The sequence below is a fragment of the Megalops cyprinoides genome, chromosome 22 (assembly GCF_013368585.1).
Source record: "Megalops cyprinoides isolate fMegCyp1 chromosome 22, fMegCyp1.pri, whole genome shotgun sequence".
NCBI classification, from domain to species: Eukaryota; Metazoa; Chordata; class Actinopteri; order Elopiformes; family Megalopidae; genus Megalops; species Megalops cyprinoides.
Window position 1 is genome coordinate 25,726,411 of NC_050604.1, and position 27,010 is coordinate 25,753,420.

The window sequence follows — 27,010 nt, forward strand, 5'->3', positions numbered from 1 at the left end:
ACATTATTCTGTATCGTATTTTATATTTCAACGAGTCATCCATTCTCCTGGGTTGCCGCTGTCTCGGTTCGACATTCGACAGACTGTCTCATCCAGATCAGATCGAATTACAAAAATGCGTTAAGTAGGGTTACGCTACTAGCTGCACAGACACTAAAACACGAATCCATGAAATGTGTCAGTGTGGGAAACATTGCCACAGTGGGAGTGGGTGGTGTTGAAGTGTGCACAACCCTTCACTACTACTGCTGCACATTAAACTTCAACCGTACAACCTTCAATGCTACAGGTTTGTATCCTCACGGCACGTTTACAGCTGGGTTTGTACCAGTGCAAAAGCTTGAGGTGTTCATCAGGCTTCCATCCTTTAGGGTTAAATCGCCATCACTCTTACAGCCGCCTGCATGCATTAAAGCCAGCAGGGAAAGCTGGTAGAGTACATAAAACCCGGGTGTGTTCTGAATAAGTGGGGTTTTAGCCTGTAATGAAAAATGGACAGTGATTCTGCAGTTCTGACAGTACCGGGGACCTCATTCCATCACATGGAGGCCAGAGGAGGGCTGAGAACATGATGACTGACCCCTCCAGGGGGGACAGTGAGCCATCCAGGGGTAGTGGAACAAAGCGGTCTGGCAGGAGAACAGGGCATGATGTGAGAAGTATGGGCGTGCAGTTCTTGTTACAGCTCAGTAGGGTACAAACAGTTTTTAACTCTGAGCCATAACCGGTAGCAAGTGTGGAAAGGGAGGAGGACAGGTGTAAGATGAGAGTATTTTGGCAGGTTGTAGATCAGACAACCAGCTGCATTCTGGATCAGCTGGAGGGGTCTGATAGCACTCGAGGGCCATCCATGTGGGCTTGTGAGGCCAGCCGGAAGAGTAGTTTACACAGTCCAGTCTGGAGAGTATTAAGCTTTGTACCAAGAGTTGTGTCAAGTTTAACTGTAATAAATGGACAGATTCTTCATATGCAGAGCACGCATGTGCAGCTTCACGTCACCTCTATATTGTCAGGGATGGACAGGTTTTGCTGGTTTACGTCAGATGACAGCCAACACTGTTAAACTTGTGCTCACTGCTGTGTACTCCCACCGAAATGTCTGCTTTGTAATGACCGTGTTCTCGCATCAGGAGTGAAGCGGCTGCATGGTCGCCCGCTTACAGGAGCATGTGCAGGTGTAAAAAGCAGGCATTCAGAATGAGGACATACTCAAAGACATACCATTCAACTTTATACAATAGAAATAATTTTAATTCCATGTTTTATCACGGGCATCGTGTTAACAAGATATTTAAAAATGAATTTCTTCGCTCCACTTCAATTTATTCATCACCCTCTCTCACAGGCTGGTGTGAGAGCATGCGCTCACACACAAACACAACACACACACGCACAGACACACATATGCACGGACACGCGCACACGCGCAGATACGCACATACACGCACACACACACGCACAGACACACATATGCACGGACACGCGCACACGCGCAGATACGCACATACACGCACACACACACGCACAGACACACATATGCACGGACACGCGCACACGCGCAGATACGCACATACACGCACACACACACGCACAGACACACATATGCACGGACACGCGCAGATACGCACATACACGCACACACACACGCACAGACACACATATGCACGGACACGCGCACACGCGCAGACACGCACATGCGCACATACACGCACATAAACATAAGGGGAAAAAAGGGACAGACATTTCTGCTGAATTAAAATCTGTATGAACCCAAAAGCTGTGCACTCCCTCACATGCTCAGACACACACACACACACACACACACACACACGCAAATACACAATTAGTCACTCTTCAAAGCTCAGCACTCCCTCACGTGCTCGGACAAACACACACGCAACCAGTCACTCTTCAAAGCTCCGCCCTCCCTCACACACTCGGACAAACACAGAAACACAACCAGTCACTCTCTATTGGGGTGTTCTTGTTCATGTTTGAAGCCACTTCTACCTAGACAGTGCGGAGATCCTGAGAGACAAAGAGGGCGAGAGAGGGGTAAGGTTAATACAGAGCATACTGGTGCCTGGCATCCCTCCCTCCTCCCAGCCCACTGAGCCAACACCTCTACCCTTTCATTTGACAAGTTTATGGCATTTACGACCTAAGCACACATTTTAATTATGTTTGGTGCATTATTACAGCATATTAAGTCAGCACAACACAGCATTCATCAATCTCTCCCTTTGCAGGGACCAAGAATACATCCCTGAGAATCAGGGAGAGGCTCTGATATAAATGACAGAGAGGAGCGTGTGTGTGTGTGTGTGTGTACGCGTGTGCGTGCATAATCATTTGTGCGAGCGACTCACTGTAGTTTCTCCTGGAGCAGTTCCAAGTGCTGTCGGTCCACGTAGCGAGAGAAGAGAGAGAGCAGGTTTGGGGGGGTGAAGAGAGGAGGGGAAAGGGAGGAGGTAGGGACCTTCAGCAACTCCCTGGTCACAGAGAACACCAGCTCCGTCCTGAAAGAGAGAGGCCTCATTCTACCGATGGGAAAACACAACGACTCTGTTCTTACTGACATGATCATTAACAAATCCATACTGTGACAGCACCATGCACGGGCAGTACAGAGGCAGAGTGGTGTCAAAACAAGCTCAGCACCGTGAAACCTGCTCCTGTAACCAGCAGCTTTACAGTCTACACTCTTGGTTTGAGAACAGCAAAGTGGGACAGATGTTGGCGTCTGACTCGAGGTTACGCCTGAATTTACCAGCGATTGTCGTCCATGAGCTGGCAGTTGGGGTCGGAGCTCTGCATCCTCTCGCCTTCACTCAGAATCAGGTAGAGCAGTGTCACTCCGAACTGAGGGGCGAGAGAGAGGAACACTGACTGACAGGGAGGGACAGCCTTATCAGGTAGAGCAGTGTCACTCCGAACTGAGGGGCGAGAGAGAGGAACACTGACTGACAGGGAGGGACAGCCTTATCAGGTAGAGCAGTGTCACTCCGAACTGAGGGGCGAGAGAGAGGAACACTGACTGACAGGGAGGGACAGCCTTATCAGGTAGAGCAGTGTCACTCCGAACTGAGGGGCGAGAGAGAGGAACACTCTGACTGACAGGGAGGGACAGCCTTATCAGGTAGAGCAGTGTCACTCCGAACTGAGGGGCGAGAGAGAGGAACACTCTGACTGACAGGGAGGGACAGCCTTTGGGCTGCATCTTTCCCGCTCGGTCACAGGTAGACGTGCTGTGCAGTATGTTTGCAGAGCATCATGGGAAATATCATGCATACTGAGCAGTTCTGCGCTTGCACTGCGGCTCTGTCGTGTGTTATGGGTAGAGTAGCTGCTGAAAAAGTTCCTATCGTAGACGCAGTGTATTATGATCATTGAGGTTGTGTGGTGCTTTGTGGGCAGTAGAGCTGAGTACTGCAATGACAACAATGTAGTGCCCTGCATTATGGGTAATGTAGTTGGGTAGTGCACTGTTGGTAGTGTAACTGTAGTGCACTGTGGGTAATGTAGTTTTGCTGCGCATGTAAGCACACCTTGTTTTGCAGCACACGGGGAAGCTGGCCCTCACTGCCCTGGAGCTCCTGCAGCAGGTCTGTGAGAGCAGAGCTAGACAGAGACTGGATCACCACGGCAACTGGTTCCACCAGCCAACACAGCACCTGGGAGAGGGGGAGACACACCTGTTTGAGAAATACTGACACAAGCACCTGCGCCAGACACAGAGAAACCACTAATACATGAACTCCAGCCATCTGATTCATTCACTCTCAGCTTGCATGTACCTGGTCTTGTTTGTCTTTTTTAGCTAATGCTGGCAAGTTCCGGGCGATTGCCATGACGACAGCAGCAGCCTGTGGTGCAGGCAGGAAGGGGAGGAGCCGGGAAATGAGCCTCTTTCCTTTCCTCACAGACATGATCATCAGACACTGTTCATCGCTCACTCTGGGGGAGGAGAAAAAGCACAGGAATGAAAAAACAAAAACCAACATGGCAGTACAGAGCACTGAGCCAGGGTTTTCACCTGTCATCCCACTCCCTCTCTCTCAGGGTGTTGTACAGCTGGAGGGTTTCTCTCACCTGTCATCCCACTCCCTCTCTCTCAGGGTGTTGTACAGCTGGAGGGTTTCTCTCACCTGTCATCCCACTCCCTCTCTCTCAGGGTGTTGTACAGCTGGACAGTGTGGTTCTTGTGCTGCTCCAGCAGAGCTTCTCTCTGCTCCTCAGGCGTCTGGATGAACTTCTTCTCAAAGTCCTGCACCTCTAGCAGCAGGCTGTACATCTGAGGGGACAGAGGGAGTGTTTTGCATAGATTACTATGTTTCCATGAAAAATAACCTACTTGTACCTCTACACACAGACTCAATATACCTCAATATACCACACAGATATATACCTATGAACACCCAAAGAATACCATTCTCTGCGTCACACTGTCCCCATTCCTCATTCATTTTGTCTATTTTGGAAATGCACTTCCCACAAACAGTGCAAGCCCCCGGCCTCCAAAGACATGGGGTATATGTTTAGTCTCTTTTTAACAACTGTACACACATAAGAGACAAATGTAGACAAGTACAAAGAGGAGTGTGGAAAAGGTACTGAAATTTTACTTCATGTAATTTGAAATGCGGGTTCCAGCGAATGCTAATAAAAAAAGACATTGACCGAAACAGGTATTAAAATTTGATACGCAGTGAAAAACAACTGTAGAGCATTATCACCATGAATAAAGAATAAAATGACTGGTTTGTCTCTTTTTTTTGAGAAAGACGAGAAGATTAAACGGAGAATCCCCAGGATCCCGGGTCAGTCCTCCCTTCCCCCGCAGCCAGCCTCTCTCACCTTCTCCACGGTGTAGAGGATCTGCCTCCGCTTGTTCCACACCTGCTTCTCCCTCTTCTCCTGGGGAAACAGAGGGGCCCGTCAGACACAGAGCGACCAATGAAAGTACAGATAATGAGAAACGGCGGGAGTGAGCGGAGCCAGGCAGACAGCCCGGATGAAGGGACAGGCTGGGGGTGAGAGAGTGAGAGTCCAGGCCTCTGCGGAGACAGAAAGAGGTGCAGGGGGAGGGGCTAAAATGTACCTCATCATCAGTGCGACTGGTCACTACTGCGTCGATCATTTTTCTGGGATTGTTCACGCTGGAGAGAGTCAGCTTCCCCAGGGATCCGGCGAACTGCACTGTGGGACAGTGGCAAGCACAGAGAGACAGCTGTTACAAAAGACTGCATGTGCTACTCTCCCTCCCTCTGCCTCACACGCATGCACACGCACAAACACACGTGCACGCACGCACGCACGCAAAATGATTTGTGTGGTATTATTCCACCCTTGTGTCTAACATGCACACACCACCTGCGCGCTGGCGGCCAGTCACAGATCACCTGACCCGTTCCGAGGAGCCCTACTGGTTAGCGCTGATGCGAGGTGGGCAGGGGTGTACCTGGCCTGTAGGTGTGCTCCAGCTTGGCCACCTGTGGGGTGATGAGTTTGGTAGTGTGCTCCTTCTTACTGCTGTCTCGGTCACGCTCCTGCCGCTTCTCCATCTTCTCATAGTAATTCTGTTCGCGCACAACACCAGTTTACATCAGTTACACAAGCACCACATCAGCAAAACGGCCTGTCCGATGCCAGCTTCTTCTTACGGCAGAAGTTGTCATCTACACATAAATGTATGTAAACTGTTAAAAGAAAAAAAAAAAAAAGAACTGGAAGTAGAACGAAACCACTAGCATTTTCGGAAACCATCGCTGGCAGGAGCCGGTTCCTGTCATATGTTTCAGCTTCCTGACCCGTCCCTTCAGTTAATTTCTTCATGACGTCACCCCCCTTCCCAAAAAAGACCGGCCAGCTGACAGGAAATCAGGCAGCTTGCACTTTTCTACTTCCTTTAATCTGCTAACTGAGCACTGATGAGCTCGTAATAGCTGCAGTATCTGTACTTTAGTGGCGAGCCCTCAGGAAAGACACGGTTGTTTGGGGCAGTGGCTGCAGTAGCTGTACTTTAGTGGCGAGCCCTCACTAAAGCCTCTGAGCGCAGCCGCACCTGGTAGTAGTAGTCGTCCAGGTAGGGGTCAGTGCTCTGCAGCTGCATCATCTGGATACGGGCCACCCAGTCCTTCTCCCGCTGCGTCATCAGGTTACTGTAGGGGTCCCGCATCCGCCGGTCCCCGCCCCGGCCCCCTCTGTCACTGCGAGAGAGAGACAGAAAGGGGGGGGGGGGGGAATGCGGGAGGAGAGAGAGGGAGGAGAGAGGGAGGAGGGAAGGAGGAGAAAGAAGAGGGAGAAGACGGGGGAGAGGGGAAGACAATTTTTTTAATAATCTGAGCTGTCACACAGCTCAAAGCAAACATTACATTATATTCATAAAGAGAAATATTCATGTTGGGTTCCTCTGTGACGTCATTGTTGTCTTGGTAATGACATGCTCACAGACTGCTTGAGAAGCTTACTACACATACACTGTTTAAAACAAATCAAAGTCTCTCTCACACACGCACACACACACACACACACACACACACACACACACGCGCGGACCCACAAACACTGACCCTCTGCTCTGCAGTCTCTGGGTCAGCATTCTCCGGTGCTGAGGGTGGAGGTGGGTGGTGTTATGGCGAATGGAGTTGTGGTTTGGAGGGACATGGGGTCCCACCCTGGGAGGGGGCTGCCCAAAATACGGCCTGAAGCCCCCAGCCCCGCCAGGTAAGAGAGGTGGAGCAGGACCGCCCCTTGGGAACGCCCCCACCTGAGAGAGAGAGAGAGAGAGAGAGAGAGAGAGAGAGGGAGACATATTAGACAAACACTGTATACCTGCAAATAAGTACAGCTCAGGTCCGTTACACCTAAACACCTACCAACCACAGAGAGAGAGAAAGCACTTCATACCCTGCACAGCTCACTTTGCTGAGAGGAAGCCAGGGAGGGAGGAGGGCAGGGGAAATGACACTTTACATAGGACAACAAGAAATGACTGCCTTTCAAAGAAACCAGACTTTCTGATACTAACAAATGGCTCACATGCAATTACACAAAACGAAAAGACTTGGAATTTACGGTCCAGTGTTTTAATTAGTGAAAGTGATGCTCTGGGGGTCACCACCGCATGAGAATGTGCACCTGTATCTGTGGCAATGAGTGGCTGAATGTGTAAATGAGTGAATGAGTGAGTGAGTGAGTGAGTGAGTGAGTGAGTGAGTGAGTGAGTGAGTGAGTGAGTGCGTGAGTGAGTGAGTGAGTGAGTGCGTGAGTGAGTGAGTGAGTGAGTGCGTGAGTGAGTGAGTGAGTGAGTGCGTGAGTGAGTGAGTGAGTGAGTGAGTGAGTGAGTGAGTGAGTGAGTGAGTGAGTGAGTGCGTGAGTGCGTGAGTGAGTGAGTGAGTGCGTGAGTGAGTGAGTGAGTGAGTGAGTGAGTGAGTGAGTGAGTGCGTGCGTGAGTGAGTGAGTGAGTGAGTGAGTGAGTGAGTGAGTGAGTGAGTGAGTGCGTGAGTGGGTGTCAATGAGGCACACAGGTATATGATTAAGCTCCTACCTGAGAGTTGAGCAGCTGGGCTCGCTGGATCTGGGACAGAACTGGACCCACTCCGGCCGGGAACGGGGGCCTGCACAGCGGGGAGTTCTGGGAGAGGCAGAGACAGAGTCCAGACAAGTCAGTCAGAACCGACCGAAGGGAAGGACCCTGGCCAAGACAAGCAGGCATCCCTGGAAACTGAGATTAAGGAAGCTGGCCCAGGTGTACTCCATGCAGTCTATGACACCATTTTAAATTTACCACATTAACTACACACCAGGACAGGGTAAAACACTTTTTGTAACATTTTACAACAATGCAAAACATAAAACAAAAATGGGACAGCCACAGTTTGGGTCTACAATGACTTTGCGTAGTAACACTGTCAACTTTTGTCAGGAATGCCTGTCACTCTGACAGTCACTCATACCGGCTAGGCGCAGAGAAATGTAGAGTGCACTCATTTCTCAGCTTCCGAGGCCGGGCAGAAACTGACACGGCCAAGGGGAGAGGCCCGCGGCCCGGAGATGATTTAGAGGACCGCGTTTGCCTGCCAAATAAAGCAGTGCACTGTTTGCATGCCCAGCCCTGCAGGCGGCTCACAGTGATGACATCACACACGCCAAACCAGCAGAGCCATCACTCAGGCATCGCCTACTTCTGCCTGTACGTCATGGAAAATGTGAACAGCTCACCCTCCAGGGGGGGGATTTCATGCTCAATTAAGAGCTGTCCTTTACAGAAATCCCTTAAATTACTTAAGAAAATAAACATCGAGCCGAGAGGCCAACAGGCAAAAAGCCTGACAGAGCCGTTCCATATAGTTTTTAAAAGTTTCTTAGAGAATTACGCTTGATGGTCACATAAATGAAGGAAAGTTGTTCCTTAGGGAGTAAGCAGAAGACACAGCGTTTGCCTGAGGGGAAGCGAGGCCTTACCGGCACACTGACTGCAGGGCCCGGTTACGTTACAGTGTGTCGGCCAGTACAGGGAGCAGTGTGGTGTAGTGGTAAAGAGCAGGGCTCGTAACCGGAAGGTTACTGGTTCGATCCCCTGCAGGGGCACTGCTGCTGGACACTTGGGCAAGGTACTTAACCCAGAATCGCCTCAGTAAATATCCAGCTGTATAAGTGGATAAAACTGTAAGTCGCTCTAGATAAGAGCAACTGGTAAATGACAATAATGCAGATACAGGGGGTGCACTGGCTCTGCTACACGGCAGCACACACACTGCGGTCTTAGGAGAGGCTGACAGCTCGCACCGGGCACGCCGCTCTCGTCCAATCAGATACGGGCGGAGAGGGGAGGACAGAGGGCAGGAGAGGGGGAGAGGAGGAGGCACTCACAGCGATATTGAGCAGGGTGTTGGGGGACAGGCGCTCGGGGAAGGGAGGGGGGTATCTGTGCTGGACCGGGGCTCTTACATGTACGGCGGTGGGGCAGTGGAGCTGAAACAGAACAGAAGGGTAGAGACACACTGATACCACAGCACACAGAGAGCATTCAGCACTAACCTACCCCTACAGGGGACACACTCAGTACCTACAGCTACAGTGAGTGACTACACACAGAGAGCATTCAGCACTAACCTACCCCTACAGGGGACACACTCAGTACCTACAGCTACAGTGAGTGACTACACACAGAGAGTACGCCCTGTACTATAAACTAACACACAGATACAAGCAGAGAGAGAGAGAGTTGTGCCTGTGAGGTGCAGAGAATGTGTGCTTGTGCGTATGTAAGTAGGTGGGGTTGAGGGTGTGACTAACAGCTCCATCTTGCACTATGCCATGGTATGTTGGGATTGAAGTCAAAGCACCTGTTCTGACCCACCCATATTACGAACACCGCTCAGCAGCTCAGCCTCGCTCCCCTGCTTCAGCTGAGACATTCATCAATAATTTAGCCAATAATTAAGCTTAATCCCTCTCCCGTTACTAATTCAGACGTACAGGGCTCAAGTTCTCATTTCTCAGTGAATGGGAGGACGACAAGATCGGCACCGACCTGCTGGTTGAGTGCATGGCTCATCGGCTGCTTTGGGGGAGTTCCAATGGGCACCGCCCTCACAGGAGGGCTGCCAATCACAGGCGAGGATGAGCGAGGGGGCGGGACTCTTTCCGACAGGTCCCGACCTTCGTCGGTTCTGATTGGAGGAGGGCGCTTGGGCAGGCCCACCTCTTTGATGATGGACATGAGAGGGCTGTCCTAGAGGTGGGAGGCGAATGAGATCAGCTGCAGGAGGGAAAAGCTTTCCATTCTTACTCAGCTGTTTGTGCCGGTTAACACAGGCGCTGATTATGCTTCAGAGGCAGGAAACCGAAAAGGCTTCTGAGACATTGGAAAGGAAGGAGTGTTGAGGGAGAGTCGGACCGCTGAGTTACCTCCATGTGAGTGCCGAGTGCAGGGGTGACACTAACGGGTCCAAAGCCCATACTGTTCTCCCAAATACTGTGAGAGTTCATCTGCGAGAGAGAAAGAGGGGGGGGGGGGGGGGGGGAGAGAAAGGGGGAGAGAGAGAGAGGGAGAGAGAGAGAGAAAGGGGGAGAGAGAGAGAGAGAGAGAAAGGAGAGAGAGAGAGAAAGGAGAGAGAGAGAAAGAGAGAGACACGGTGAGGAAGCAGGGAGATGGACAGGGTCCGATTCTGACGAACTGTGTTTCTGGACAGGGTATTACCAGCATTTTTAACAACACATACAGCCTGCAGAAGGATTCAAGTAGAATTATAAGCCCATTTCCCCTAGCTTCAGTACCGCTTAAACTGGTTAACGGCACCCGTGAAAATGACCTGAAATAATTTTCTACAGAAAAGTGCACATAAATATAATAACCCATTTCTGCTGTAGAGCTGGAACCAGCTGACTGTGCAGAGTGAGGCAGCTTCCCGCTCTGCAGAGGAGCAGTGATGAACGTGCTGTACAATGGGAAAGGGCTTCGGTCAGTCCGGTGTCATTGCTGCGCCTCACCTGCAGGGGCGCTGTTCCGCGGCGCAGCAGGTGCTGATGCTGCTGGTAGCCCAGCAGCGGGTGGGACGGGCCGGGCAGGCTGGAGGGAGGGGGCTGGGGGTGGGGGGGAGGGGGCAGGCGGGACTGGTCCGGGCCCGCCGCCCCCACGCCCGCGATGGCGGGATCGGCCCCCAGGATGAGTCTGGCCAGCGATTCGGCCAGGTCCCCGCCCCCCCTCTCCTCCAGCCCGGGAGGGGGCAGCGAGGTGGGCGGGGGGAGGTGCCCCGCGGGGGGAGGGAGGGAGGCGCTGGAGGAGTCTCCGCCCCCGCCGTCCCGCACGCGCTCATCCAGCTCTGCCAGACGTGCATGCTCCTCCTGCCAGTCATCATCTGAGAGAGAGAGAGGGAGAGATGGAGAGATGGGGGGGGAAGGGGAGAGGGAGGGAGAGAGAAAGAAGGGGAGAGGGAGGGAGCAGGAAAGAGAGAGAGGAGAGGGAGAGAGGGAGAGGGGGGGAGAGGGAGAGAGAGAGAAGGAGAGAGAGAAAGGGAGAGAGGGAGAGAAAGGTAAAGAGAAGGAGAGGGGGAGGGAGGGGGGACAAAGGGGGAGAGAAAGGGAGGGAGAGAGCAAGAGAGAGGGAGGAGAGGGAGAGAGGGACAGAGGCAGACAGAGGGTGGGGAGAGAGAGAGGATAAGATGGGCAGGGAGAGAGGGAGTATGAACACCACAGGAGGGGCAGAAAGAGAAATGAAAGGGAGACAGAAAGGGATGAGGCAGAGAGAGGGGATGAGGCAGAGAGAGGGAGTGAGGCAGAGAGAGGGGATGAGGCAGAGAGAGGGGATGAGGCAGAGAGAGGGAATGAGGCAGAGAGAGGGAGTGAGGCAGAGAGAGGGAGTGAGGCAGAGAGAGGGAACAGAACGAGGTGGTGAGAAAGAGAAAGAAAGGGATAAGGCAGAACAAGAGAGAGAGAGAAAGGGATGAGACAGAACGGAAGAGAGAGAAGGAATGACCAGAGCAGTGTGTGAGAGGCAGACGGGGAGTGAAAGACAAAGACAAAAGGAAGCAGACAGAGAGGTGTGGAGGGGGAGAGAGATGTGGAGGTAGAGAGGTAGAGAGGGAGTGAGCGAGGCAGACGGCAAGAGGAAAAGAGGGGGAGAGCGTTAGAGCAGTCTGCTGCCCCGGGGCTCACTCTGCATGACAGAGACATTAAACCCACAGAGCCGGGCTCACGGCAGAACCACACACCTGTGGCGCGGTTCTGCCCGACCCGGGCCCTGAGAGCAAATCTGGACAGGACCCAATTAATGCTCTTCCATAAAAAATAAAGTCAGAGCTCAGGGTAAGGGGCAACACCTCACATGGGGAGCCAACATTGTGGAAAATGCAGCCAGTTACAGTCAGCTAGGTGTGGTGCTTCAGACAACCGAATGGTACAACACCAGGGAAGGCAGTGTACTGTGGCAGTAAAGCGCAGGGCTTGTAACCGGAAGGTTTCTGGTTCGACTCTCTGCTGGGGCACTGCTGCTCTACGTACGGGCAAGGTACTTAGCCCACAACTGCCTCAGTAAATATCCAGCTGTATAAAACTGATCTATGTAAAGTCCTCTGGATAAGAGCGTCTCCTCCATGACAATAAGGTATCATAATGCAATTAAGAAAACAATCTTCACATTCAACCCCTTCATTAAAACTTAGCTGACAGTATGTGCTCACACCTATTATTCAAAAATAATTAATCATGGGAGGAAAACCAAATTTTGCCTCGAGTAAAACTCAAACTGTACCGTATGGCCACAGAAAACTACCTAATGTGTGCAGGGCTAAATATGAGGAAAAACAGTCTGTGGGTACTAATCCTGGCTGATCCGCACTCCCACCGCGACTAACAGCCTGACCCAGAGAAAGACCTCTCAGGACTACTGGACATGAAAGTGACGTGTTCAAAAATGAAAAAAAAACATCATATTCCTCAATTTGCCCCAGGAACAGTGAAATGGTATGTAATTTTTCACAGTACATTCATTTTACTCTTTACAGTCAACATGTGGGACTCATGACTCTTCTTAAAATGAAGACCATTAACATTTCAAGAGAACAGGACCTGAGTTCATCACTCAGCAGTGACGTATCAGTCACAGAAATGCCAAAATGGGGTATGAGCACCGCTGAACAGCGTCAGGGAGAGCAGAGAAATGGAGAAAAACCCGGCATGCACTGCTGCCCTTCGGGAAAATTCATCCGCACGGGACGGACACAGCAGAGGAGGCTGATCGCGTCCCCATCACATCTTACGTGATGGCCAATTATCAAAGAGTTATGGTCGCATAATTCTCAGCTTTCAACAACTGTATTATTTATGATATTTAACTGATCTACACCATCGTCAGTTTTCGCATCCGCACAGATTATAAAGACTGCAAAGCAACAGAATATTTTTAAATAAGCACCCTGCAGGCTTAACTCTGCGATACAAAGCGTTAGCGACACGCACTTCATTCGGAGAATTCCCAGCGTGGACCGGCCGGGGTTGCGGAGGGCGAGAGAGACCCACCTATCGCTCCCGCCCCAAAAGTGTCATCGTTGAACTGGTCGATCTCATCTTCCTCCTCGACCAGGCCCTCCTCTTCCTCCAGAGTGCAGTCATCGTCCAGGGACTGGAGGCACGAGCGCGATGGGGTCGGAGAAGCGGGAGGACAGAGTTTTGAAAGACTGAGAGACTGTTCTTATCTTTTATTTGATTTATCAGAGAGGATATAATAAAAGTTAAAAAATGCCAACAGATCCCTCGCAAAGCTGCCAGATCACGGACGTCATGGTTTTATTTGATTTTCAGGGCGGCCTGCCCTGCCCGGAGGCACGGTCTGTCGCTCCTCGGATAAGCGCTTCGAGAGCTTCTGCCGAAGGAGCGGCGATCCTTCAATGCTAACCCGACCCCCCCCCCCACCAACCCCCTCCCAAATGAAGCCTCAGAGCTCTAGTCTACAGAGACCGGGATGCAACCTTGACATGTGCTCCATCCGTGTCACGCTGTCACAGGGCGCATCGCAGCGCGGATACGAGCACAGCCTGTCCCAGCAACACTCCACACCTTCACCGTCCCTCTCACACTCACTGGCCGCCGGCCACGTTTAAAAAACCTATTGTTAGATAACAACTTTTCATAACAACCTTCAGCTGGCAAACGGTACTCAGACCACACTAGCTTTCCTTCCATTCCTTAAAGATGGCTTCATAAGACAACATTCCTAACCAGTTTATATAACGTCAGCTAGCTAGCTAAACCAAAAAAGATTTAAAAACAAAATACGCAGGTCAGGAAAGTCCCTGATCATCATGCAGTTATATATTTCTCCAACTTCAGTTAGCAAACTAAGCTGTATTACTAAGCTCCACTGGTAACTGGCAAGACTTGATATTGATACAATAATACCGAACACTACCCATCATAAATATATCACAAATATCCTTTGTTTCGCCATCATCTCTCTTACTCTGAAAACGTGATCACGGCTGGGACAAGGATGGAGGAAGGATGGGAAATTTAACGTTACACAAACCGCGCTTTTAGCGAGCTAGCCGTGTTAGCTAACGTTACCAAACCGGCGGACGCATTTCGCGTCAAAACTGTCCGTAATTCTAATATCCACACACATCCGCGTTTCCACTGAGTTGGGTGATAGGGGAAAATACATTTCGATTATCGCTAACTGACAGCGCACATCGTCAAAACGAAACCAAATGCTAACGTTCACATTCGCAGCGCCGTGACCGAGGTGACTGAACCCCCGGGTACCACTGCATTCGCGCGGGTGAGGCGGAGTAGGAAACGCCGGTGCTTTTAGGCCGCACGGAAGAATTTCTATTAGCCATGAACGTAAACAAAAAGATGTTTCAGTTATACAATGTCCAAATTATCCCCAGTAAACACGGTGCTGAGTCTAACGCGTCCTTAAACACAGCTACAAACGGGAGCAGATATTTAAAAAGCGGCGTTACCTGAAAACGGAACATGTATGTTGTGTCCGGGATAGGAGTCTAGCTAACGAGGTTTTCTGGAGCAGCAGAGCAGCGCAGCGCCGCGCCAATTACGCAGCGGTGAGGCTGTCGCGGTGTGAGCGCGCCTGCCGACGTGGACGCGCACGTAATCTGAGGGCGAGGCCGGACGCACGCGTACGTGCCACGAAGCGCAGTTATTCAGAAAATGCGTTTGTCGCACTCGGTTCGGTGGGTGGCGCTAGCGCACACGCAAATTTGGTACCCCTGTAAACGGCAGCAGAAGCGCTTGCGTGTGGCACCAATCAGGATGTGAACACTTTCATTGCTAAAAATCTGTCTGAGATTGCCTTGGTTTGAGTGTAATAGTACGAAATTGAAAATACAGTTCCCCCTCAGCACCATATCTTACTGAGGGGGAGTGGTGGGCTAATTGCATGCCACCCTGCATGCTGTCTTCAGCACTTTGCTCACGGGAGATGCGTCCCAGTTTGCTGAATCTGCTCCAGGCGTGGACTGGTCATGGGGCTGCACATGATAAATCATTGCACCCTTTACAGTTGCTCTATGTCATTAGTACACTTTGCTCTGAATTGCTCTGGAAGCCATTCAGTCTGAGGTAGAAAAACCCCGGCTTCAGAAAAGTAAAAGTCCTACCATGTATTTGTTCTAGCCATTCACTAAACAAGGTGATTTCACTAATCAGCTCCTCTACCTGGCTGAAGAGTTGTGTTAATTAAATTCAGCAGGTGTAGGGCATGGGTGGAACAAATACGTGGCAGGACTTTTACTTTCTGAAGCCGGGGTTTCCCACCTCTGCATTCAGCCTTATTTTTCCGGAGCAGGAGCAAACAGTCATCGATGGCACAAGCAGGAGCGCTTGCGCTGTGACCCTGAGGTAAAGGGCTACTCTCACAACCCGGCCCTCTGCGGTGGCCCTCCTCATCTCAGTTTCAGCACAGTAAGACAAACTGCGGAGCCATGCAATTCATTACATCACATTATTGTCATTTAACAGACACTCTTATCCAGAGTGACTTAGGCTACATATTTCTTGTAGGTTACATGATATCCATTTATACAGCTGGATATTTACGAGGCAATTCTCGGTTAAGGACCTTGCCCAAGGGAACGGCAGCAGTGCACCAGCAGGGAATCAAACCGGCAACCTTTAAGTTACGAGTCCTCCTGCTTAACCAATATGTTACACTGCTACCCAATTCCCAGCAAATCTGCATAATTCCTGGTGGAATCTCGGGATGCTTGACAATTCCACTGTTTCAGGTTAGCACAAGTTAACTTGTGTTTGGGCTTGAATAGTGTTATGCTCACACTCACAGGTCTAGGAGTGTGTTAGCCTGGTCTGACACTGCTGCTCATTCAGCTTGAATGGATACACCTGCGTTCTCTTGTGCTGGAAGTCGCTCTGGATAAGAGCGTCTGCTAAATGAATGTAATGTAATGTAATGTAATATGCCCTATCAAAGAAAGTGCTTTCATAAAAATGTTAAATTAGACTTTTTACTGGGCGTTTAACAATAGTGCCACACCTGCTCCCCGTCAGCCAGCTCAGCCACGCCCAGCTCAACCTGGCTCAACCACTCCCACTCAAGCACACCTGTAACCCATTCATCATCAAGCCCTGGCTATTTAAGGACTCAGTTCAGTTTGCCTCCTTGTGAGGTATTGTTTGCTTGTGACTTTACTGAGCCTGCTCTCTGCCATTTGTTCATGCTATTCCTGTGTTCTGACCTCTTGCCTGTTCACTGGACCTTGCTTGTGTTTCTTTTGGATTCTGGACTGGTGTGCTTCTGATTCCTGTTGCTGACCTGTTTTCTCCCCAAACCACGTTCGTGGATTCTTGTCATTAAAAACCCCGTAACCGCATCTGGATCCCCGTCTGTTTCATTACAAATAGCTTTGTGCAAGTAAGACTCTCTCCTGTTTTTCCCAAAACAACACACAGGTAATTTCACTTGTGCACACTTCATGCTTCTGTAGCTGTTTTTCACAGGAAAGGGGGTTGGGAACAACAGAGATAATGACAACTGCCTCAGAAACAGGACTCAGGAGACCGCAAAAGGAAAGGGGGGGGGGGGGGGGGGCAGAAATGGTCCGTGTGGGAAAAGTTTGGCAAAGTTTTAATGGGAGAGAGTGCAGTGTAGCCTCGCACACATTGGCCAGGGCTCGGGGAACCGGGTGTGGACACCATGATAAAGCCATCACACAAACAAACACGCCACAAGCAACGGGGGACAGGGCTCTGTGTTACGACAGCAATGTCACGCTGCACAACAGATTCCAAACAACACCCAACATACGTAAGACCGTATATGTTATATAACCCTTATTTTTCATGAAATTCATGCACAGATCTGTTGCATGGTGCCATGGGGACCTGCTGCCTTTTGATATCGTGGGGCGGGCGATGTTTTCTGGCATCCCTCATAATCTTATCAATGGCCCAGTGCAATTAGGAGCCAAGCGTGCCAAGACTGCCCCTCGACACAAACCCACTGGCCAAGCAAGCTCAGACGGAAATGCTGTGAAAAGCATCAACCTGAGCTTGTGACAATGGTGCTGCCGTTTCGACTAATATGGGGATATGACTAATATGCTTGTAAGGGAAGGGAATGTACCGTGGTTTCCTGTCACTGCCTCAACGTTCAACTACGAATGACCTCGTAGCTACAGGCCACTTTGGTGTTTGGCTGGTGAAAAAAGCAGCAGACATCCAAGATTAGCGCAAAAAGGAAGAGCGATGTGAGGATGGTGTACCAGCCTGAGCCAGCTGTGTGTAACGCACTCCCCCCGTGGATCGGATGTCAGTACTGGTAAGCACACTTTTCAAACATTCCTGTGAACATGCATATTGCAACTTTGGCTTTGGGACACTTTCTGAAACAAGCTGGTAATGTAGATTTCGTTAGATGCACTTAATGTCACAGACACTCTCACTGGTAGGTTGATTTTATTACTTCGCTTGACACTGAAATTCAAAGCAAATTGTTAATACATATGATTTACACTTTATATTTTAATATCTTCCAGCCATGGACAAACATCACTGCACTAGCGCCCTATTTCATTTCATTAATTAGCATCTTTCATTCACTCATTCATATGCTCACCCCTTTCTCCATTCATTGACTCCTCCGTCCATTATTTTTATAAGATCTGGAGATGTGTGGATGATATCTAGAAATATCACCTCGTTAGACCTACACGAAATGCAATAATACAGAAGTAGCAACCAGGTTGTTGAAGAAAACCAAAAATTCAAGGTTTCCATTTTGCATAGATACTAAAAAGTTTTTCTAAGCAGCACTGATGGGAACACAACAGGATTGGATAGAATACAACCCTGTTATAACCATGCTATAAAATGTTTACAATAGTTGTAATGGCATCGCACAGTAACCAATATGAACCCATATTCGATTTAACTCAGGTTGGCAGGGACACCACCCCCTTTCCCTCTCACCCTTGTACTTCCTTATTTGTTATATTGCATGTGCTTTTTTCAGTGGCAATTAAAAAGTGTCATGAACTCACACATTGATGATTTAAGTCCCACAGTCAACAGTATCCAGCAGTCAGTGCTCATTCACTAAGTGACATCACCAATGTCATTTGAATTTGGGCATGGCAAAAATAAAAGGCTGTGTGACAGCAGCAGTGAATTTGGGCGTTTTTTGGCATCTGGCCTACGTAAGGCAGAAACCACACTCTGTGTTTTTGTTTGTTTTTTTTTTGTCACCAGAGTCGTGGTTTATCAGGTTGGGCCCTCATCCCTGGATCCAGAGACTATGAGACTTAAATTCCAGCGACAGGAACGTCAGTGACTGAGGGCTGTAAGAATGCTCAATATGTCAAGCACATATTGTTTAGCAATATCTCAATGCTGGTAAGGATTATTAAGGTTTCAGTGAAGCCATTGTTTGGTTAAGCCTGACATTTCAACTTTTGTTCATTCTCAGAAGTACAATGGGAAAGGGCCTGCTTGTTGCCATATTTTGGATGTTACAAAAAATATTAATATGTAATACTAATAATTCCACTCCACCAGAGATACTCTCCTTCACTAAACACCACCATAGGCAAACACTCCACCAGAGACACTCTTTCGCTAGACACCACCACATGTAAAAAATCTGAAGTCTCTGTGAATCTCATTCTCATGCTGCAGAAAATAAGAAACAAAACAGAGTTTCAAAGGTGCTCCTCCTCGCAGTTGATGTCACTTGTGATCTTGGGTCTGACTGGCTCATAGCCTCTCCCTGTGGGTGGGTGTGCTAGATACAAATGGTTTCCACCTGCCTGCACACCCTTGGGCAGCATACAGAAGCATCCTGCCACATGACTGGCGTGTTGTGAGTGCTTCCTCAGGGCTGAGACAGAGGCACAGAGCAACGGACCAACACCGCAAAAGCAACACCACCACCAGCACCACAAAAACAACAAGGCTCTAAAGACCTGAAGACAAGACCCCATCAGGTGAGAACCCATCTACCAAGCAAAGGTACAGCATCTGTGTGTGAGAGAGAGCCAGCGTGTGTGTATGAACATGTGGGTGTGTGAGCGTGTGTGTGTGTTTTTTGGGGGTATGCGTGTTTGTGTGTGTGTGTGTGTCTGTGTGTGTGTACACAAGAGTGTGTGTGTATGTGAACATGTTATATGCGTGTGTGTGTGTGTCTGTGTGTGTGAGCGTGTGTGTCTATCTATTTTTGGGTGTATGCACGTGTGTGTGTGCACGAGAGTGTGTGTGTGAACATCTTGGTAAGTGTGTGTGTATGTGTGTGTGTGAGTGTGTGTACTAGAGTGTGAGTGAGTATTTAAGGATGTAGAAACAGTTGAGGCCATGACACCATGACTGAAGTATGCATGTCTGTGTCTTTATGTAGCAACGTACCATCAGCCTGACCAGCCTGTGATGCCTAATATTGGAATTTTTATATGTACACATATATGCACATTCCACACCCCTCTTTCCTCCTTATTTTAATGGAATGGAGGAAGAGAGCAGCTTAATTTTCCCTGATCCTGTACCTGCTTGGGAATGTTGTAAAACCAGTTTGACTGTGGACGACAGAGCAGTTCCCCAGAAATCACTCCACTTCCACCACAGAGGGTGAGGCACCCTAAACCAGACCTTCCACAGATCTTTGTTCAGAGAGGGTGGGGAGTAAAGTGAGCCTTTTTCCACTTGAAGAGGATAGAGGTTCAGACATACAGCAATTGTACACAAGTGTACCTTAAAGACGGACTCCTTAATGCTTTGTGCCATCTCTCGGCAGATGCTCTTGCATGGGATGTTCTGGTAGCATTTGGGACGCAACTGCCAGGAAATTCGAACCCGTGGTCCTCGGCTCCAGAGTTGTGAGGAAAATGACGTCCGTTATTCCCGTGCTGAGGACAGTGAGGGACCTGAGAGGGGTCAGCTTCGGCCACTGGCCCCCCCGACACGGCCTCAAGCTCCTGCACTGGTTCTCCTCCGAATGCGTCGCCTTTGACGACGACGGAGACATGGAGCTGCAGTGCGACCCGGACGACGGAGACTACGGCTTCCATCACTATGGAAACTACGAGGGCCTCCTTCCCACCCTGTTCAATTGCTACGGTTACGTGTACTTTGAGGTGGGCAATCTCAACGCTGACACCCACCCGGGAGCTCTGGACCTGCCCGACTACGTGCGAGAGGCCTACGACAACCGGTGGAATTTCTATGAGCGAAATAAGGACCGCATTATCATCAGCCTGCACAGAAGCGCAAAGCTGATAGAGCAGGTCTACATCACAGAGCACCAGAGCGGCTCGGGAGATTTCAACCCGGACGGGACCTACCTCCTCAGCTCCGACATCATTAGAGACGTGGGGAACATGCAGATGATAGATTTCCTGCAGCGCGCCGGGTTTGCGCTCGTCATGAGCCTGGTGGATTCTGACGGAGAAAGTTCCCTGTCATCCAACAGCTCCGAGCAGCGTGACCAGACTGATGAGGAGGGCAGCGTCTCTGGCATGTGGGAGGAGTCAGAGAGTGAGTGTTCTGAGGTGTGGGAGGGGCCAGAAATTGAGGGTTCTGAGGTGCGGGAGGGGCCAGAGAGAGAGGGTTCTGAGGTGTGGGAGGGGCCAGAAATTGAGGGTTCTGAGGTGCGGGAGGGGCCAGAGAGAGAGGGTTCTGAGGTGCAGGAGGGGCCAGAAATTGAGGGTTCTGAGGTGTGGGAGGGGCCAGAAATTGAGGGTTCTGGGGAGTGGGAGGGGTCAGAAATTGAGGGTTCTGGGGAGTGGGAGGGGCCAGAGAGAGGGGGTTCAGAGGAGTCGTTAGGTGCAAGATCCAGTCCTAGAGAAACTCTTTCTGATCAATCACCCACATCCTGGAGAGAAAATTCAGATCATGTCAACCCCCCTGGCCTACTGCACACCTCAGATACACCATCCTACCAGCAGTCTGGTGCTAACCAAGAGCCTCCCAGCCACCATCCTGGACCTGCCCCGCAGCTTCTTAACCTGTTCTTCTGCCAACACTCCGGTGTAGGTCCACAACTCAGCCCCTGCTCCGAGCAGTCCGATACAGATCCAAGCCATCAGAACCAGCCCTTCCACTCGCTGAAAACTCTTGGACCAGAACCACAGAACCCGGGGTACTGGGCTGAGTCTGCCGCTGTGGCAAAGTATCACAGAGACCCAGCTCACAGAGAGGAGGAAGAGGAGGAGAACTCACAGCACTGTGCTGATGAAGAGAACGTTATAGCGCTCACAGTCATCTCAGTGATCATTGTTCTGATGCTGGCGTTTAGGTTTGAACTCGTTGGCTTCATTCTGTTCGCATTGCTGAGTCTGGACATTGAGTGCCACAACACCACAGACATAAAGTCATACAAGACCATGACCGTGAAGTCACAAGAGACTATGAAGTCACACGGGACCGTGACCGTGAAGTCACAGGAGACCATGAATATGAAGTCACACGAGACCGTGATCGTGAAGTCACAGGAGACCATGAATATGAAGTCACACGAGACCGTGATCGTGAAGTCACAGGAGACCATGAAAAAGAGGAAAAGAAAACATACCAAAAACAAGCATGAAAAAAGTATCGAAAGGAGCAAAAATGTCTTCATTACAGGGATGTACAACCTCAACAATTTTGTGACTGGTTATGAATGTGTGTGTGTGTGGGTGTGTGTGTGTGTGTGTGTTTTTATGTTTTTTTGAGTGAGGGAGAGTGTGTCCATGTGTGCATATGTGTGAGAGTTTGTGTATGTGTTATGTGTGTGTATGTGTATTATGGTCACATATTTTATTAATGTCATATAAGTTGTTGTGATGATGACTGTGAAAGTATAATTCAATCACAGTTTATGTGTTGTGCATGTGCTGGTTCTCACCTTATGAAATTCATATTAATTTACGCACTTACATTGCTTTTATTACACAGTATTTTGCATGGGAACAGAGACTCCAACAGCCTCACTATGCCTGCTGGGAACTATAGGGAAAGGGCAGCAATATTATAGCAATCGCTGTCTATTTCAGCTGAGATCTTACAATATAACCTCAATAGAAACGTGTACTGTGCAATATCTGAGTAAAACACTTAATGGTTGTGCAATACCCTACCTGCTGCTTGAATATTTCATTCTGCATTTACTGCGCTATTCTTACTTATTTATATATTCTTTTTACACATTTGTATTTTATCTATTGTATGCTTGCCTACTTTATTTTTATCGTCATTGTTTCCTATACTGTAATGTGAGCAATCTCTGGCACAATAATTTCCTTCGGGATCAATGAAGTCTTATCTTATCTTATCTCATCTTATAACGTCCCCATTGAAATATAAATGGATCAGTTGGATCAGTTGGTCTGAGACTGCCATCTAACCATGGCGCGGGGGATGATACTGAGAGCATTACAAAAACTGGGAGTCAGAGTGCGAGTGTCCAGTTACTGCCCCCTAAAGGAAAAGAGAGGCACGGCATGCAAATGCTTTATGAGCAGAATTCAAGAACCCCAGCAGAGATCTTGCTGCTCCCGAGAGGATTTATTGTGCTTAATTTCCATGTGATGTTTGTGATGAGCAACAGCACGGAGATGGGATTAAATGCAAAATGCAAATGCTCCCACCGACATGTTCCAAAATCAAACAAAAAAGCAAAACAATTTAACTTAATTCCAGGGTTCAGGCCGAAGTTGCTGAAATATGCGGCTGATACATTTATGAAAAAGGTTTTATTGTGGTGGAATGTGCATGCATGAAGGAGATTAAACATAAACCACTGCTATGCACCCCAGGAGAAGTCTTTTTTATTTTTTATTGTGGTTACTTTCCCCTTTGTGTTTTCTGATACTTATGATATGTATTTTCTCATAATATGCAGGTTGCACTACTTTTTGTTAGGTTTAACATCACTACTGTGTAAACATATCTTTTAATCACACTTCCAGTATATTGATGTAAGAATTAGAATTAGTAATTGCTATAAATTTAAATTACATAATTATGGATCTTGCAGTGTTCACACCACCGCTAAATAAATATTACTGAGTATTAACTCTGTCTTACTACTCTTGTTCAATGAGTTTAATGATTGATTAACAAGATCGAGCAGCTGATAATGTAGAGGAACCAGTCTGGAACCACATTAAAGAGGCACAACTGCACAAAGAGATTATGAATGCATGGCCACTAGGATTCCACAGCATAAAATGACATCACAGTAGCACCACAGATATGGCGTGGGCTAGATCAGACACGCCTCACCTGTCTCTTGCATTCACACACTGCCCCATGGGCCTGGATGTCAAAGGAATGCTGTGGTTTGCTTTCCTTGGAAACAAACTAGAAAAGAGACAGATCACCTGCATTCAGTGTGGAATAGCCTCCTCCCAGATATGTGAATCTATTTATGAACCTGAAAAACAAAACAGATTTATAAATAGATGCATCCGGATGCTGAGTTGTACACCCACACTCTCATACAAGAAGGAAGAAGAGGCAAACAGGGACATGTTTCCTCATAATTCCTCTTAAATCTCCGTGCTTCTGAAATGCTAATTAGCTCTACAGAAATGAGGGAGAGTTCATTCTTTTACCTCTGTGGGTGGGGCTTGTGAAACACCCCATGTTGGGGCCACACATGCGACACTCCTTGGGACTGAAGCGTCATAACCTGACATGTGATGGTACAAGCTGCAGGAGTGGCTTTTACAGGGCCGTGTTTTGCTTCCAGTGTTTTGCTGTGTTCTGCCTCCGGCAAAAGACGTTTCCCAGTCACAGAAAGAGTTACACACCTGATCGCCACAGCCCTGCTTACAAGCAGCCTGTGCAGTCACCATCAATGGTCTTATTACTTACTCTGGCAAACCCAGGCAGTGGAATGAAACCTTGTGACTGCACTGTTTTTGTGAATACCAGTACCTCCCCTTTCTGCTGTTCTGATCTTACAGCTCTGTGCAGCTCCATCAGCAGAGAGGCGGAGGCAGAGGGAGTGAGAGAGAGAGAGAGCGTGGGGTGGAGGAGGAGAAAGAGAGGGGGGCAGAGAGAAAAGAGGAGTTCACGGCAACACAGTCTTAAACATTGCAACTTGGAAGCAGAGAGAAAACTTCTCAGAGACCCCGCAAACTGCTGCCTAACAGGTAGGACAGCGCCCTCATTAATGCCGGTGTGTGTGTGTGTGTGTGTGTGTGTGTGTGCGCGTGTGTGTGTTTGTGTGTGTGTGTGTGTGTGTGTGTTTGTGTGTGTGTGAGTGTGTGTGTGCTTGTATATCTGTATACACAGCGTCATCCATGCGTCAGCCAGCCAAACAGCGTTGTTATAGATACCCATAGCAATGGTACCAGTATTTGTTCAAAGCAGTTGCCATTTCTACTCATTAACAGCTGCCACTGTATGGACATACAGTACGTACCGTCCAAACTCTGGATAAGTAATTGTGTAAGTGTATGCCCACGAAATTTAGCTAAAGCACCTGCAGGAAGCACACCCATACAGAACAGCCCTCGGTTTAACCATGTCATTAAGAATGAGGAAAAGAACTGAGCGTTAACTCTAGTTTAATCTCCAGGTCCAGAAAATGCAGGCTGTCTGGTTTACGTTGGGATGAAGTCGCTTTGATTGGGCGAGGAAACAAACATGCTGGGATCTTTAGTCTCCACGACATTATGGCTGATCACATGCAAGCCTTATTGGACAGGGACTGAAGATAGGGCTTATGACAGTGGCCAGAGCAGAAACAGGTCAGGCCAGTGCTAGTTCTATTTTTCATGCGTTTTACTTGATCTCACAAACACTTTACATGATTTAAAAACAACTGTCAAGCTGGTCTCCAGATCAACCTCAGCCCTGCGTCAACTGTCTCACCAGAGCCCTCAGCAGCATCAGGGGGGGTAAGTCAGACAGGCTTCCCTTGCCCCTTATCAGTCCAGTTAAGGTCACCTGCCAGGCAAAAAAAAAGCAGAAATGTTGTGACTGTAGGATGTTTGCATGGTGTCGCCATGGGCGTGATGTACTTTAGAGAGCAAAGCAGGAATTCTCACAAGGCCCTTAATGCCCCTGAGCCTGTAAGGGCTCAGGCAGGGACTCAGTCGCAGACCAAGAGAGCTTCAGGTTGAGGCGGGGTTATTAATGACGGCAGGAACGTAGCGAAACCAAAAGCAGGCAGGGTCGAAAACCGGAAGGCAGTCCGTGGACAAAAACAGGGTCAATAACAGAAGCAGGCAGGATCAGGAACCGGGCAGGCAAACGATCAGGCAAAGGGACAAAACGGCAGGCAGAAAACAAAGACGAAGGGCAGGCACGGAGAATACTGAAATCCAAAAAAAACTGCGGGAACGAAACAGGTACGGAAACGCTGAGACGAACTGGCAAACAAGACAGGAACAAGCAGGGTAGAAATAGGGCTGGGCTGATGAGGAGATGGGATGCAGGTGGGCAGGCAGGCAGGTGAAGGTAATGGGGCAATCAGGAGGGCGGGGACCAGGCGGGGAGCGGGGCGGGGCTGGAACACAAGGAAAAACAAAAAGCACATGGACAGGGAAAAAACAAAAACACCACAGCTAGGGGGGCGGAGCCCTGACAGTGCCACTCCTATGGGACCGAGGAGGACAGCTGGAAGCATAAAGCAGAGAGGGCATTGGCTAAAGGCAGGTAATAGCACCAACAACCTTCAACCATTCATAAAAATTTCCACAAGGCAGTTCTGTGCAACTTTCGTGCAGCTTCACAACCCACACCTCTAATGATCTGCAGATTTACCTATCAGTTGTGGCCTAAAGGGCGGCGGTATTTTCCCCTGGGAGGCAGGTCTGCAGTATGCCAGACAGGCAGCACAATATTATATTACTATGAAAAAAATGAATCGCATTATATGACCTCTTCTCTTGGCAGAAATTCCAAGGCCCTGGAGCTGACTGGAGTTAGGAACTGGCAGGGTCAGTCACTGTGACGTAACAGAGGAGTCCTGCCAGGAAATTCAAACCCGTGGTCCTCGGCTCCGTAGTTGTGAGGAAAATGATGGCCGTTATTCCCATGCTGAGGACAGTGAGGGACCTGAGAGGGGTCAGCTTCGGCCACCGGCCCCCCCGACACGGCCTCAAGCTCCTGCACTGGTTCTCCTCCGAATGCGTCGCCTTTGACGACGACGGAGGCATGGAGCTGCAGTGCGACCCGGACGACGGAGACTACGGCTTCCATCACTACGGAAACTACGAGGGCCTCCTTCCCACCCTGTTCAATTGCTACGATTACGTGTACCTTGAGGTGGGCAATCTCAACGCTGACACCCACCCGGGAGCTCTGGACCTGCCCGACTACGTGCGAGAGGCCTACAACAACCGGTGGAATTTCTATGAGCGAAATAAGGACCGCATTATCATCAGCCTGCACAGAAGTGCAAAGCTGATAGAGGAGGTCTACATCACAGAGCACCAGAGCGGCTTGGGAGATTTCAACCCGGACGGGACCTACCTCCTCAGCTCCGACATCATCAGAGACGTGGGGAACATGCAGCTGATAGATTTCCTGCAGCGCGCCGGGTTTGCGCTCGTCATGAGCCTGGTGGATTCTGACGGAGAAAGTTCCCTGTCATCCAACAGCTCTGAGCAGAGTGACCAGACTGATGAGGAGGGCAGCGTCTCTGGCATGTGGGAGGAGTCAGTCAGAGGAGTATCCAGTGTCCGCTCTGAGCAACAAGAGGAAACCCCTTCCGAACTAGACTCCACCTCCATCATTCTGCCCGTCTTCAAATGCCTTCACTTCCAGCCACCACACCCACAGGCCAGCAACGTGATGCATCAGCACCAAGAACTCCACCCAGAACCCGGTGCAGACCTAGTACTTCAGCACCAAGAACTCCACCCAGAACCCGGTGCAGACCTAGTACTTCAGCACCAAGAACTCCACCCAGAACCCGGTGCAGACCTAGTACTTCAGCACCAAGAACTTCACCCAGAACCCGGTGCAGACCTAGTACTTCAGCACCAAGAACTCCACCCAGAACCCGGTGCAGACCTAGCTCTAGTTCCAATGAGAAACATCAGAA

At 49.5% G+C, this 27,010-nt stretch overlaps 1 protein-coding gene across 1 annotated transcript; it reads right to left on the minus strand.

Annotated features, from left to right (window-relative positions):
* Positions 1-1,695: 1,695 nt before the first annotated feature.
* On the minus strand, positions 1,696-14,588 carry patl1 (PAT1 homolog 1, processing body mRNA decay factor). Its single transcript, XM_036516848.1, has 18 exons — positions 14,469-14,588; positions 13,024-13,126; positions 10,498-10,865; positions 9,916-9,996; positions 9,539-9,739; positions 8,875-8,976; positions 7,550-7,636; positions 6,573-6,769; positions 6,065-6,209; positions 5,462-5,579; positions 5,102-5,199; positions 4,858-4,917; positions 4,149-4,294; positions 3,798-3,957; positions 3,549-3,674; positions 2,771-2,862; positions 2,370-2,519; positions 1,696-2,028 (listed from the first exon to the last, which is right to left on the minus strand). The coding sequence occupies exons 1-18, from the start codon at positions 14,481-14,483 to the stop codon at positions 2,007-2,009; spliced, it is 2,271 nt and encodes a 756-aa protein (XP_036372741.1). The 5' UTR covers positions 14,484-14,588; the 3' UTR covers positions 1,696-2,006.
* Between the last annotated feature and the right edge of the window lie 12,422 nt (positions 14,589-27,010).